Source organism: Microtus pennsylvanicus, chromosome 5 (genome assembly GCF_037038515.1).
Source record: "Microtus pennsylvanicus isolate mMicPen1 chromosome 5, mMicPen1.hap1, whole genome shotgun sequence".
Lineage (NCBI taxonomy): Eukaryota > Metazoa > Chordata > Mammalia > Rodentia > Cricetidae > Microtus > Microtus pennsylvanicus.
Genome location: NC_134583.1, coordinates 48,600,010 through 48,614,993, shown reverse-complemented (window position 1 = coordinate 48,614,993; position 14,984 = coordinate 48,600,010). Strand labels below are relative to the sequence as shown.

The 14,984-nt window shown below is 44.1% G+C and overlaps 1 protein-coding gene across 1 annotated transcript in view; it reads right to left on the bottom strand.

Annotated features, from left to right (window-relative positions):
- Syt9 (synaptotagmin 9) overlaps window positions 1-14,984 on the bottom strand; it is a 166,270-nt gene that overhangs the window by 34,905 nt on the left and 116,381 nt on the right. Inside the window, exons 5-6 of the mRNA XM_075971817.1 lie at window positions 13,394-13,565; window positions 11,280-11,409 (exon numbers count right to left, since the gene is read on the bottom strand). Coding sequence (XP_075827932.1) covers window positions 11,280-11,409; window positions 13,394-13,565 — 302 coding nt within the window. The remainder of the gene's footprint in view (window positions 1-11,279; window positions 11,410-13,393; window positions 13,566-14,984) is intronic.

Sequence of the window (14,984 nt, the reverse complement as noted above, 5' to 3'; positions counted from 1 at the left end):
AGGCACACACCAGTAACAAGACAGAAAAATGGGTCTCAGGGTAACCAACACCACCTGTGCCATTTCTCTCGCACATTTTGTCAGATTTTGGAATAACCATTGTGGTTGTTTTAAAAATTGGTCCCCAAAGGGAGTGGCACTATTGGGAGGTGTGGCCCTGGTGCAGATAGTGTGTCACTGTAAGGGTGGGCTTTGAGGTCTCATTTGTCAAACTTCCCTTGGGCGTGACTGTCAGTCGACTTCCTGTTGCCTGCAAGATGTAGGACTCTCAGCTCCAGCACCACACCTGCCTGCACAACAACACACTCCCTGCCATGATGATAATGGACTGGATTTCTGTATTGTAGAAAGCCACCTCAATTAAATGTTTTCTTATAAGAGTTGCCATGATCATTGTTTCTATTCACAACAATAAAAACCCAAACTAGGACATCAAGAAATCAGGCTTTTCCATTACTGGTGGAAACAAGAAATTTAGCTCTATCCTATCAGCTGGTGGCCTGTGGAAAGAAGCATTTGACAGGGTCATCTCCTGGAAGCCTCCTTTCTAGGAACAGTGGCCTCTTGGAATGACCTGTGTCAGGTGCTCCACTTTTGCCTTTGGTTCCTATCCCAGGCAAGGGACAGTCCTCCCCCAAATGACCACCAGGTTAGCATCTGCAAGTGGCACTTTCAGGAGTGTCATAAATCACTGATTAACTTCGCCTGTGAAGAAAGAAGCCATCCACCCTATGTGTCAGCGAGTGCCTTTTGAATGCTGTTCTGGAGCTGGGCATTGCGGAAGTGCAAACTTATTGTCATCTACCTTCTGTAGAGTAACTGTTAGATCATAACCCAGTGGGCAGAAGGGGCCACAGCAAGGCCATTTGTGAAAAAGAGGGCTGCCGAGGCACAGTTAACTTTCTCCTCAGCAGCAGTGCCAGCTTCCATCAGAAGGTCGTCACCTTTTACATCTGTACTGTTTATTTTGAGGGCTCTTGTGTTTTGTGTGAACCACATCTCTACAGACCTTTGAGAATGTTTCTGATTTTGTGTCTTCTCTGAAAATGAGAAAATACTCAACATCCTTCTCCTTCCAAACAAATAGTTCCATAGAAGAAGTCAGAGCTGCCTGTGAAAGTCTCAGTTGTCTTGGCTTGGCTGATCACACTCTTCCACCAGATGGAAACACAGTGCTTCCCTAACATTAACTGTACCCACTCATCCAAACTGTATTCTGACCATGTAACACCCACTAGCACAGGTTCTAACATGTGAGTTACCGCTCTGAGATCCCAACCACAAAGTACCATTTTGTATTCACTGCAGTCAGTCTAGGTACAAAAGCTCCCCAAGTGCTCCTGTACACTACTACACTATATCCTACCATTAAAAAAGTTTATTACAAACAATGCTGCTATGAACATAGTAGAGCATATACTTTTGTTGTATGATGAGGCCTCTCTTGGGTATATTCTCAAAAGTGGTATTGCTGGGTACAGGGGTAGGTTGATCCCGAATTTCCTGAGAAACCGCCACACTGCTTTCCAAAGTGGTTGCACAAGTTTGCATTCCCACCAGCAATGGATGAGTATACCCCTTTCTCCACAACCTCTCCAGCAAAGGCTATCATTGGTGTTTGGCTTTGTGGGAGCCTAGGCAGTTTGGATGCTCACCTTACTAGACCTGGATGGAGGTGGGTGGTCCTTGGACTTCCCACAGGGCAGGGAACCCTGATTGCTCTTTGGGCTGACGAGGGAGGGGGACTTGATTGGAGGAGGGGGAGGGAAATGGCAGGAGGTGGCAGGGAAGAGACAGAAATCTTTAATAAATAAATTTAAAAAATTAACAAAAAACAGTTTATTTTTTAGTTCAAGAAATTTCAAGATGATATGCAAGATATTCATCAGTATGGCTATAGGATAGGGTCATTTCAGGTTCCCACTCCTCAGTTGCCCAAGGTACTATCTGGGGACATCTCCCTGGACACCTGCGAGCCCCTCTAGAGTCAAGTCTCTTGCCAACCCTAAGGTGGCTCCCTTAATTAGGATATATATTTCTCTGCTCCCGTGTCCACCCTTCCTTTATCCCAATCATCCCATTCCCCCAAGCTCCCCCAATCTTCCCCTTCTCACGTTTCTCACCCCAATTCCCCTTAGCCCCATGCCACCTCACCCCCAAGTTCCCAGTTTTTGCCCAGCAATCTTGTCTACTTCCCATATCCAGGCAGACGACTATGTTTTTCTTTGGGTTCACCTTCTTATTTAGCTTCTCTAGGATCACAAATTTTATGCTCAATGTCCTTTATTTATGGCTAGAAACCAATTATGAGTGAGTGCATCCCATGTTCATCTTTTTGGGTCTGGGTTACCTCACTCAGGATAGTGTTTTCTATTTCCATCCATTTGCATGCAAAATTCGCGAAGTCATTGTTTTTTTACCGCTGAGTAGTACTCTAATATGTATATATTTCACACTTTCTTCATCTTGCATATCATCTTAGAACCTTCATCTGGCGATGGATCGAGATAGAGATAGAGACCCAAACAGGAGCACCGGACTGAGCTCTTAAGATCCAAATGAGGAGCAGAAGGAGTGAGAACATGAGCAAGGAAGTCAGGACCACGAGGGGTGCACCCACCCACTGTGACAGTGGAACTGATCTATTGGGAGCTCACCAAGGCCAGCTGGACTGGGACTGAATAAGCATGGGATGAAACCAAACTTTCTGAACATGGCGGACAATCAAGGCTGATGAGAAGCCAAGGACAATGGCACTAGGTTTTGATCCTAATACATGAACTGGCTTTGTGGGAGCCTAGCCTGTTTGGATGCTCACCTTCCTAGACCTGGATAGAAGTGGGAGGACCTTGGACTTCCCGCAGGGCAGGGAATCTGGACTGAATGGAGTGGAGGGGAAGGGGAGAGGGGGAGGGGAGTGGGGGGAGGGGGAGAGGAAGAGGGGAGTGGGGGGAGGGGGAGAGGGAGAGGGGAGTGGGGGGAGAGGCAATGTGTGGGAGGAGGGGGAGGGAAATGGGAAATGAAGAGGAGGCAGACATTTTTTTTCAACAACTAAAAAAAAATAAACAAAAGAAATAAAGAAAAAAAAAGAAATTTCAAAAGCAGGTCTTTCCTACTGTCTAAAAACATCCATTTTTTTTCCTCTTCTGCATCTCCACAGATGTTGCATCAAGTCATGCCTTTGTACAAAATTGGAACTGGAATGTTTTCCTTGTGAGAAAAACCTGCTCAAGAGACAATGTCCTTGTCATTTTCCAGTACTTCTCAGGGTACTACTACTGACCTCTAGGGTGTCTCTTTCTGTGTTACTGTTCTTCTTCTCCTTCCTTTTTTTTTTGTTTTTTGTTTGTTTGTTTGTTTTTCGAGACAGGATTTCTCTGTAGCTTTGGGCCTCTGGCCTTGAACTCACAGAGATACACCTGCCTCTGCCTCCCGAGAGCTGGGATTATATACTTCTCTTAAGAAAGCAAGTACCAAGTACTAGGACCCAGACAGCCATAACAAGGGGAGCCTCATGCTTTACTAAGAACTCTCAGTTGTACTGAATATTATCTTCATTATTCTCAAAATGCAAAGCCATGGTGACCAGCTGATAAATGGGAAGGATGGAGGAAATGATCTTTGTTCATGTACTTCTTCTAAACGGAGAAGTAATCAAAGCTTTGAGTGAGCACTTCAGATCCAGCTCCTTTAAACGCCTGCTACAGATTCACTCTCAGGAACGTTGCCACCTTGGCTGTTTCTACTGTGGAGTCCACTGAATGGAGGTTCTGCAGTTTCAGCATGAAGGCAACCCAGTTGCCACCACTACACACCTCATTTATTTTCCTCACTCATCAGACATAACTCACTATCTTCGCTTTTCCTTGTCTATGAATCATGTCTCCTGCACTGAATTAGTGCAAAACGAAGGCAGATAACAGTAAACAATCATTCACAGAAAAAGTCTTAGAGCTGGGCCTCCTTGAGGGAAAGAAACCCTACTAATCTCCAGATATCTCTGTTACCTGTTCAGGTGACACCGTGGCATCTGGTACATAATTCTTAGGTAGGGAAGAATCATGCTATGAGAGAAGGGGAGTTTCTTGAGGATCTTTAGCAGAGTCCCATGAGGACACAGAGGGACCCATCAGGATGTAAGTCACACATTAATCATAAGAATTTCCCTGAAGAGCAGGGGAGAGGAGTGGGGGGAAGGGGAGAGGGGTGGGAGGAGGGGGAGAAGAGTGGGAGGAGGGGGAGGGAAATGGGAGGCTGGGAGGAGGTGGAAATTTGTTTTTTATTCTCCTTTTATCAATAAAAAAAAAAGAAAAAAAAACAAGAATTTCCCTGAGTGCTGGTCAGACACCAGCTGTGGAGCTTCATTTCTCCTAGATTAGCAGTGAAGCCATGCCAATTCCAGACGAGAAAGCCTGGGAGCAGGGAGAAGCAATTCCAGTTTACCTAAGTTTGAAACCCTATGTTCAGATGGACTGAAGGAGGAACTAAGTGCAAACATGACCCCTGGATTACTATGAGCTACCGGAACAAGGGGGAAGATGGTCTGTATAGGCCTGTGATTGCACCCAGGTTCCCCCAGCTCCACGTGTCCTTTCCATTCACATCCTTCCTTGAAAAGAGATCCTATTGCCTGGCTCTGTCATGAATAGCAACTTTCCCAGGGTATTTAAGTCTCCTGCATCTTTGGGAAGCAGCATGGTGACTCTGTTGAGTGTCCCTGACTTGTCAATACCTTTCTCAAGAACTACACTCCCTACACTGTTGATGGAGTGGGCTATTTCTTTAACACAGTCTGAGAAATGAGAAGTTTTCCCTGAGAATATGTGGACTGAAGACTCCACGTGGGTTTTGTTAATTACTAGATAGAAGCTATCTAGAAATGCTTTAAAGGGATGCAGTTTAAGGCCAGACTTTGGGTCCTTCAAAGCTCTATATAGCCTCACCGAATCTAAGGAAGACAAAGAGGACTCTGCTCACTTCAAGAAGCCCTCACTATAACACTGTCCTGAGGAAAGGGTGTAGCAGGCTTAATCAGGTGATCTTAGCAGTCAGCCATGCTGGAGTAAAAACTTTCTGGACTGATGAACTTGTCTGTACAAAGGCAAAGAATTGGGAGAGAAAGATGGATTCACACTGAGCACCCTAGTATAGGATTATTAATATATTATAATTATATAAATACATGTATCACAATAATATAAATAGTGTTATTATTGCATCCTATGAATCAGTATAAAACCTTCACAATATATTCTGATTGGGTTATCTCTCTTTATCATTTCAGAAAAGTAAAACATAATTTAACCAAATGGCATCTGGTTTCCTATAATTCCAAGTCTTAATCCAGATATTATGTAGCACTTCACAGGGAAGCCATGCAAACATGGAACTTTTCCCTTTTAACCTCCTGAAGCTCTGGATGCAGGTGAACCTGACTGTCAGGAGGGTGAGAAGGGGCGAAGACACAACCTGATCATCACCGTGTTATCATGGATACAGAGAGGAAGATGCTATGATAAGGGAGCCCTTAGCATTCTGTCATCTCCTGCAGTCCCATGGAAGGGACATTCTTACGTCTAAGTACCAGGAAAACTGCTCTGGGGAGCTTACACGGCTTTCTAAGCTGATGACATTATGAAGAGGAGGGGGAGAGTTACTGGCTGACCTTTGGGTGTGCAGTGAAGCCATGCCGAGGCCCAGGGAGAGTATAACAGATTTTTGAACTCATTGGTTCTGAAGACTCCATCTGCTTCCTGCCCTGGCAATGTCAGGGTATGTTGGATACAGCGGTGAGTAGACAGCCAGGTCTCTGCAGTTATCGGGGTTCATTTCTAACCTCGTCCCTTGGTTCCTAACAACATGGAGTTTCTGTCAGGCCAACCTTTAACACACGAAATCCCAACATATGCTCACTCTTATTCACTCCACCCTGTGGTCCATACATACATGTACACACACACACACACACACACACACACACACACACACACACACACTAAGAAGCCTAGGATTAAGCAGGTCTTGGTTTAGGAGAGCATAATAGCAGGTTATCTTTACAGGAGTTCAAGGAGAAAGGAAATAGACCTTAAATCTGTACACCTGAACCAGGTAGTAGTGGTACATGTCTTCAGTCCCAGCATCTGGGAGGCACAGGCAGGTGGATCTCTGAGTTTGAGTCAGTCAAGTATTGAGTGAGCCACTCTTCCGACCTGGGATGATGCTCACTGGTGCTGCTAGCTGTCACTAAGAAAAACATCACGGGTGATATTTCCTTATGTTATAGAGTCTTATGAGGGCACACAGTATCCCACCAGAATACGACACACAATAATGAGAACTTTACTAAGGACTGGCCAGGTGCCAGCCATGGAGCTGCATTTCTCACAGATTAACTTGGCCTGTGCTGGGGATATAGCTCAGTGTCTAGAGTGCTTGCTCAGAAATGAACATACCTAGGTTCGATTCCCAGCACTGTGTAAAATGGTTTTGGTGGTGTGCACCTATATTCTTAGCACCTATGATGTACAAGGGGATTAGTAGCTCAAGGTCATCCTTGACTGTATAACAAGCTCAAAGCAAGCCTTGGCTATGTGAATCCCACATCAACTCTCCCACCCCTTCAAAACTTGAATATTTAGAATGATTTTTACAGATAGGAAGTTACGGCAACTTTATAGATAAGAAAAACCAAAGGTGAAGAACAATTGACCAGCACATGGCTGCACAGCAGTGTGAATCTAGGTCCATCTAAGTCCAGCACACATCCTTCCCAGACCTGCCCTGTGACCGCCTCCATCCATACGGTGGCTGACAGAGAACAGTTCATCTTCCACCTTCTTTAATCTCATCTGGTACCATTGCCCTAATTTTGCCAGCTACATGTTTATTTTTAAAAGGGAAGGCAGCATTGCCCCTCTGGAGATGGATCACAGAGTTCAAGACATGACTTCAAAGACAGGCAGGAGACCACAGGGAATGAGCAGCCTTACTTGCCTTTCATATTGGGGACATAGGCATTTCATTTCCTTAGTTCCGCTGCAACCATTGAGAAACGGCCATTGTGTTTGCTGAAGTAATTCCAGCCACTGTAGAAATGACTCCCAGCTTTCATTACTTTAACCCTCAAGATGCTTATTTCTCAGTTACATAACCGTCGAATACAGGCTTGCAAAATGCTGAGAGCTAAGGGTTTACAGAGCTCCTCCCAGGGACGTGAGTTGCACGGCCTTCTTCCTTCTGAAGTGGAGGGCAGCTCTATGGTGCCTCCTCTCCCACACCTGACATGCCACACCCCAGGGTTACTGTCTGCCAAGGCCACCGAGAAAGTCCTGCTTGGGTCAGGACTCATCTCTCATCCCCTGTGGACCTTATTCCTCTCCCAATCTCTGTCACAGAGCTTTGACATTTCTGACTGCAAAGAAGAATTTAAGTCAGAAGTGACTTCCAAGGGTAGAAGAAGTAGACTACAGCGGTTTTCACCGCCACTTACCAGTTATCCCTGGGCAATTTACTAAGTCCGTATATGGGTTCCTCTGAGAATTCCACCAGGAGCTGAGGAAATGAGGCATAGGTCCCCTGGCTCTTTCTCAAGCGGCTCACAGGTCTTGAGGTCTCCCTTAGGGATTAATTTTGATGCCGGAAAAGAGAGGTTTAGCTTCTGTGGCCCAGGGGCAGAGATATACTCAGGAACCTGAAAATCAGGGGATCCTAGTCTATCACGGCATATAACTAGTCCCCGTCATGCTTGGAGTCTCTTTCATGCCCCATTCCTGCAGAGGCGGCGGCCCTTGTTTGTAGGCCTGGGCTGGAGCCCCTCTTCCTCGCAGGTCGCCTGTGTGTTTACTCCGTCACATTCATGTGACTGTCAAGGGCAGAGAGACCTCTCAGGGTGTGTATGTGGGGAGAAGCTGCCTACACTGGGAGAACAGAGGAAAATTCTCTGCCTGGAACCCACACGCCCTTGGCCAGTGGCCTCTGCCTGTTTCCTGGTACTCCCATTCCCAGCAGCTCTAGTCTCCCGCAAGCTCAAGGAGCACCTCTCTTACGTGCTCTGCTTTTTCTATGAAGGACAAAGCTTATGGCTATGCACTTTCATGACTCACATTCATCTCCTCTCTTGGGCCAGTGCGATGGCAAGTGGGCTAAGGTCCTTGGTTCCAAGTTTGACGACCTGAGCTCCGTCTGTAGGACACACTTGGTGGAAGAAACAAAGCAACTCCCCATAACTGTGCTCTGGTTCTCACACACATGCCTTTGCATGGGCACTGCCAATAAGCCAATGAGTAAATAAATTTAGTTTTCAAAAGACACTTCTGTTTGGCAGTGTCTGTAAGAGCTAAGAAGGAAGTGGCCTCTCGCTCATGTGTGTGTTTCACGTGTCTACATGGCATGGAATCCTCAGAAATGCTCCTCAATCACAATTCCGTTTAGGAGAATGCCCAAATAACTTTGTCAATAAGGAAGGATAAGCAGAAGAGGAAATGAGAAGGGACAGGGAAGGAAGTGGGTGAGGGAAAAGTGGCAGGATGGTGGCCAGTATGCATTTTCCCTTTTATGGAAAATAAAGCCCTACTTCTTAGATAGGCACATAATAAAAAGAATACATTTATTATGCTCCTCTGAAATTGGACATGTCCAAAGCCCTGTGACTAAATCACACACGAGAAGCAATGTCTTGGGAGATCTCAAAGAGAATCCAGTAAGAAGAACTGTGTGTTCTTTCGACCCTTGCCTTGTTCCATATTTTTGTGACATGAAAGACAAAATGTTTTTGAATTTAGCAGCCACATTGCATAATGAGGTAATTTCTGGGACAGTTAACAAGAAAGATGAGAGAAGTCTAGGAGTCTGTTGACCATGGTGCTGCCTCTACACTGTCTTCCTTTGAACTTGGTATATGTAAGGAAGAGAGACATATCCTTTCCACACATTGTTGTTTTGTTCTTTGTTATTTTTATTAAATAAACCTGAACCCGATGTCAACCAATAGAAGACCCACAGAGATAGTCCTAAAACTGAGGATTCCCTTTCTGTCTCATGCAGATGCCCTCCAAAAGTCAGTCCCAAGCTGTAGCATGGAGTCAGAAAATCCTAGTCCTTTTAAAAGACAATAAGAATCCAAAAAAAAAAAAAAAAAAAATGGAGTACAGACCTAAACAGAGAACTCTCAACAGAGGAATCTAAAACGGCTGAAAGACACTTAAGGAAATGCTCAACATCCTTAGTCATCAGAGAAATGCAAATCAAAACAACTCTGAGATTCCATCTTACACCTGTAAGAACGGCCAAGATCGAGCCTAGGTAGTTTGGATGCTCACCATACTAAACCTGGATGGAGGTGGGTGGTCCTTGGACTTCCCACAGGGCAGGGAACCCTGATTGCTCTTTGGGCTGACGAGGGAGGGGGATTTAATCGGGGGAGGGAAAGGGAAATGGGAGGCGGTGGCGGGGAGGAGGCAGAAATCTTTAATAAATAAATAAATTAAAAAAAATCAAGATCAAAAACACTGATGAAAACTTATGCAAAAGAGGTTGTGGGGTAAAGGGAACACTTTTGCATTGCTGGTGGGAATGCAAGCTGCTACAACCCCTTTGGATGTCAGTGTGGTGATTTCTCAGAAAATTAGGAAACAACTTTCCTCAAGACCCAGCAATACCACTTTTGGGTATATATCCAAAGGATGCTCAATTGTGTCACAAGGACATATGCTCAACTATGTTCATAGCAGCATTGTTTGCCATAGCCAAAACCTGGAAACAACCTAAATGCCCTTCAACTGAAGAATGGATAAGGAAAATGTATATTTACACAATGGAGTACTACACAGCAGAAAAAAAATAACATCTTGAATTTTGCAGGCAAATTGATAGTGCTAGAAAACATTTTGAGTGAGGTAACCTAGACCCAGAAAGACAATTATCACATGTACTCACTCATAAGTAACTTTTAAACATAAAGCAAAGAAAGACAGCCCACGAATCACAATCCCAGAGAACCTAGACAACAATGAAGACCCTAAGAGAGACATACATGTATCTAATCTACATGGGAAGTAGAAAAAGACAAGATCTCCTGAGTAAATTTGGAGCATGGTGACCTTGGGAGAGGGTTGAAGGGGAGGAAAGAGGAAGGAAGGGGAGCAGAGAAAAATGTAGAACTCACTAAAAATCAATTTTAAAAAGACAATAAAAATGAGGAATGATCCTTGACCCAAACACCCTAGGCTGGTGGGAAGATTATACTGATCCTCAGGTTTCTGTAGTGGCATTTCAATTGTATTAATAAATAAAGCTTGCCTGAAGATCTGAGAGTAAAAAAAAAGGCTGGTTGGATATGCTAGGCCTGTAGGCCGAAGATGCATGCCCCAATCTTGCAGAGGAACTTTGGGTGATTGTCCAGCCAATCCAGCTGTTTCTGTCATTGACTTTTTTTTTGGAAGTCGTTTGCTTGCACTTCCTGCTTACTCAGTTAATATTATTTTTTTCTTGGGTATTTGAGGGATTAGAAGACTAGATAGTTATAGTTTTCCTCGTTTACCTGATGCAGAAAGGAAGTTATGATAGAAAGTAAATTAAGTACAAGACTTTAGACTCACCAAGATAGGATAGATATGGAGTATTTTCTCTGAATTTGTCAAATGAAAATGAACATTTATTGCCTGTATACATCGTACACAGTTATTGCACTTATTGTATACAGTTTTCTTATATTAGTTATAGCCTTCTTTTTATTTTAGGCAAAAGGAGAAATGTAGTGGCATTTCAATTGTATTTTAATAAATAAAGCTTGCCTGGTGATTGGGATAGTAAAATAGCTACATTGTTCAGCCTTACAGGCCAGGAAGCAATGATATACACCTTGAATTCCAGCAGCCACACTAGTTTGCCAAAGAAATTGGCGGTGCATGTCTTTAATCCCAGTGGTGCATGACTTTAATCCCAGTCCTAGCGAGGATTATAAAACGGGAGGAGACAGCTCTCAGACACAATCTCATTCTGCAATTCCTGGAGGCAGGATCACCATTTCGGACTGCAGCCAAGGTAAGAGCCAGTGGTTGGCTGCTTTGCTTTTTGGGTCTTTATGTTGGACGCTGATTTCTCTCACTGAGTTTTTATTAATTGTGTTTCAGATTTCATGCAAGTTCCAACAGTGCTGGGAAATGTCACCAGGGACAGTGCTAGTGACAAAAGAGCCTGGCACATTCATGCTGTCAACAGCTTTACACTTCGGCAGCAAAGCATGCAATCCACAGAGTGGAGCATGTTTGGGTAGGTCTTACCTCCATCAGAGAGTGCCAGTGTGCAATAGGCTTCCGAGGATATGACAGCATCTCACTCCAGTGCTCTCTGCCCAGCCGCTCAGCTTCGTTGCCTACTTGACACACGCCGATGACCTCATTATGACCTACACTGTGAAAATGGGCCACAATAGTTTTTTCTTAAAATTTTGGTATGCAGAAGTAAAAGCAACAGCTCAAATGAGTAGAAGAAATTCAAAAGTAGTGGGCTATTTTTTTTTTAATTCTTTAATTTAAAACTTCAGTCTAGGCTGAACAGCAGATAGACCTAGGGTTCAAGACTGTATCCAACTTTCGTCACACTGACATGGGTTCATTTGGTTCTGAGAACCTTTGTCCAAAGAACTCCCTGATGTGTGGTAATGCTATTACTTTGGGGCTGGAGGCTAAGCTGGCTTCCAGAGATACCGAATGGAAAGGAAGCCCTTAGGAAGGAGAATGATGTAACTCCCACTCCAGTTTCCATAAGAGGCAACTAAAGATGCCAACGAGGAGCACAGAGGGGAGGGTTACTGGATCTTCTTGCTCCTTCCTTCATTAGGGACCACCACTGTCATCTTCTCCACATTTTTCTTTTTTTCTACTCTTGGCTTTGGTTCCTTGAGCCAACTTGAGTTCTCAACTGTGGAAGACACCCAGAGCTCCTTTAACTTAGGGCTAACAGTTTGAAACTTTTTGTGAGCAGGTCTTGCTTTTTGTCATTTTACTTTTTCATTAGTAAAAAAATAAAAAATAGTCCCTTGAAAAAATTGAAAGTATGTGGCCCATTTTTCGACTCTTGGGATAATCTCTTTGTCCTCCCAACAAAGAAGAGTAGCTTCTATTCTGTTCGTGTGGGGAGAAGGAGAAGAGATAAGGATTGTTTGGGATATTTAAGTCTATGCTCATTAAAATCAAATGCATGCAGAGACCCTGTGGAAACTGCCGTGGATTTTTCCAGGCCAGATTTATGAGTTTACTGATAATTAAATTAAGGCAGAAATCACATAATCAGATTTGTTGATGCAGGAACCTTGGCAATAGCTTGGGAAATACCAGCCTAGCTTCCAAGCTGGTGGGCAGCATCCCCTCCTGGGACCTGGCACTATGGTGTTGTGTGTGTCCAGAGAAGACAGGACAAGGTCTATGCCCAGCATGGGCTGTCGTACTCATGGGCAACTGTGTCCGAAGACAAGGCATGTTTCTTGTAGGATCTACTGGAAAAGCACTGAGGTCACTGATGCCGCTGTGCTAACATTTCAGAGGTAGATGGAAAAATTTTTAGCTACAAGCAATATTTGTGAGATTATATTAGAAGTCAGACTGATTTTTTTCTTTTATAATTGTGCCCAGACCACGTGGGAGGTTTCTAATTAAAAAGAGACTTTGCATTTCAGTCTAATGACTGGTTTAACATGTATAATTCCCTGTTGGTACTTCCTTTGCATATTAAAATGTCTGTTTTTCAAATCTATCCTTTAAATACACAATTGGCTACAATGCAGGCTATAAATATCTTTTCTGTGCTGTATTAATTAAAAAGTCTAGCATCTTATACATTTTAATGTACCCTGTCATCTATACTGATCCTAGCATTTTCAAGAGAACATTTCTGTGTTTGCTTTCAGACTTAAGTGGATGGAAATGATCTTTATTAAACACAGTGCAAGGAGGGAAAAAAAGACTGGAGTTATATATTTAGAAACATTGGTGGCGTGGCTAAAGTAATCATTTTGTGTTTTGGATAGAAGCTTTGGAAAACAAGACTTATGGGACCACAGTTTGACACACAGAGATATTAAGACGGAAGCAGAAAGGGGAACGGAAAGAAGTGGGACATGGCAGGGTGGAAGAAGAAAGATAAGAAACGGGGAGTGAGGGGCGAAGTTGTTGGAAGTACTGTAGTGGGAGGACAGCATGGTGTGGACAGTGTGACTCCCTGTCAGCCTGTCCTCTACATGCTGTCCCTGTGGTCACTGTGTCCTGGAATCCCACCTCGCATAACGGCTGCTCCCTAATCTGCCCTTTCTGCCCAGAGATTGTGTGTGCACACACGGGCACACACACACAGGGTTGGCGGAGGGAGGGAAGGAGAGAGAGAGCTCCTGGTATCTCACCGGTCATAGTCCATGACAGCTATGGACAAGTGAATCTGATCGATGCTTTCAGGAGGGACATCAAAGACTATGGCTTCATTGTAAACGGGATTAAGCGTGTTCCTCTTGGTCGATGTTTTCCTTTTCTTCAGTCGCCGGCCGTCACACATCAGTGAGACTTTCACGTATGGATCTGCACAGGCATGAGAACAGGGCACTGTGAGGACAAATGCAGATGCTGGGCATGCATGACCAAAAGGGAAAACTTTCTTCCTCTGTCTGGAGACTAGATTGGGGGATTTTAATTCATGTGATATGTGATGTGGGCAGCAACTACTTAGAATAATTAAGTTATTCTGTCAAGAAAAAACACAGGACACTGTCTCCTCAAAATTCATGAAATTTAAAAATAGGGTGAAAACATCTGTTGCCAAATTATAAAATATTCCAACCAGAATTCAGGACCCGCCTGCCTGTGAAAGGAAAAGAGAAACAGATATTTCCCAGGAGTGGGAGACAGGACTCAGCACCCCAACTCTGGGCTACCCATGGAGATCTTTGCTTAAAGAATGGGCCTCTAAGAAGGAGAATGCATCTAGCTTTATGAGCTTTATGGGGCAGTCTGTAGGGGTGGATGGCCTTACGTACTGGGAGCTCCTGCAAGTCTGTTTGCAAAGGGAGTCACTATTCATTAATCAGTAAGAGAACAGAAGACTACTCATAGAATGACCATGGCAGAGTGACAGGTGACCAGGCTGACACAAACAGCTTGGAGGATAGAACATAGAATGTATCAACATCTTGGAGTAAAACCAGTCAGTAACAACCTTGCCATGCAAGTATAAGACTTGAGTTACATACTATCTTCCATTTACACATCTGGGCATGGTGGGTGGCATGCACTTGTAATTCCAGTGCAAGGGAAGTGGAGACAAGAGAATCCTTGGTGTTTGCTGCCCAGTCATGATCTAACCAGTGAGCCCAGGTCTCAATGAGAGAACCTTTCTTAAAAACCAAAGTCAAGGATGACATTTACTCTAAGGTGTTGTTATAGTTTATGTTCTATACTCTAGGCTGTTTCTAGGAAATGAAAAAAAAATGATATAGCTCCTCTGGCTTAAAGTACCTTCTGGAAGGGGTGAGTTCTCGGGTTAGCATGTGATTAGGCAGAGAGATACAGGAATCCCGTTTGAGCTGCAGAGTAGGGATGGACTAGGGGGGAAATAACTCCTTGGGAGTGAGATAAGAGATTGACCTCTGGTCTTTATATGTACATGCACACATATGCACACACACACACACACACACACACACACACACACACACACACACCAGCAACAACAAACGAATACACACATCACACATTTCAGGCTCTTTGAGTCCAGCCAGTCTGTGTAGCAGTGGTCTGTGCCTTAGTGACCACTTGGCCAAGACTGGTATGAATGTGCCCAGCGTGAGCTGCACATTGAGACATCTTGAGTCAGGGCTCACAATTTAAAGGCACATGCCTGGTTCACTGAAAAGAAATTCGAAGCTATAGTTCACTTTTATAAGTAGTCAGAATTGTCTCCAGTTTTCAATGAGCCCAAGATAGTGAAGTCTGAGAAAAGGC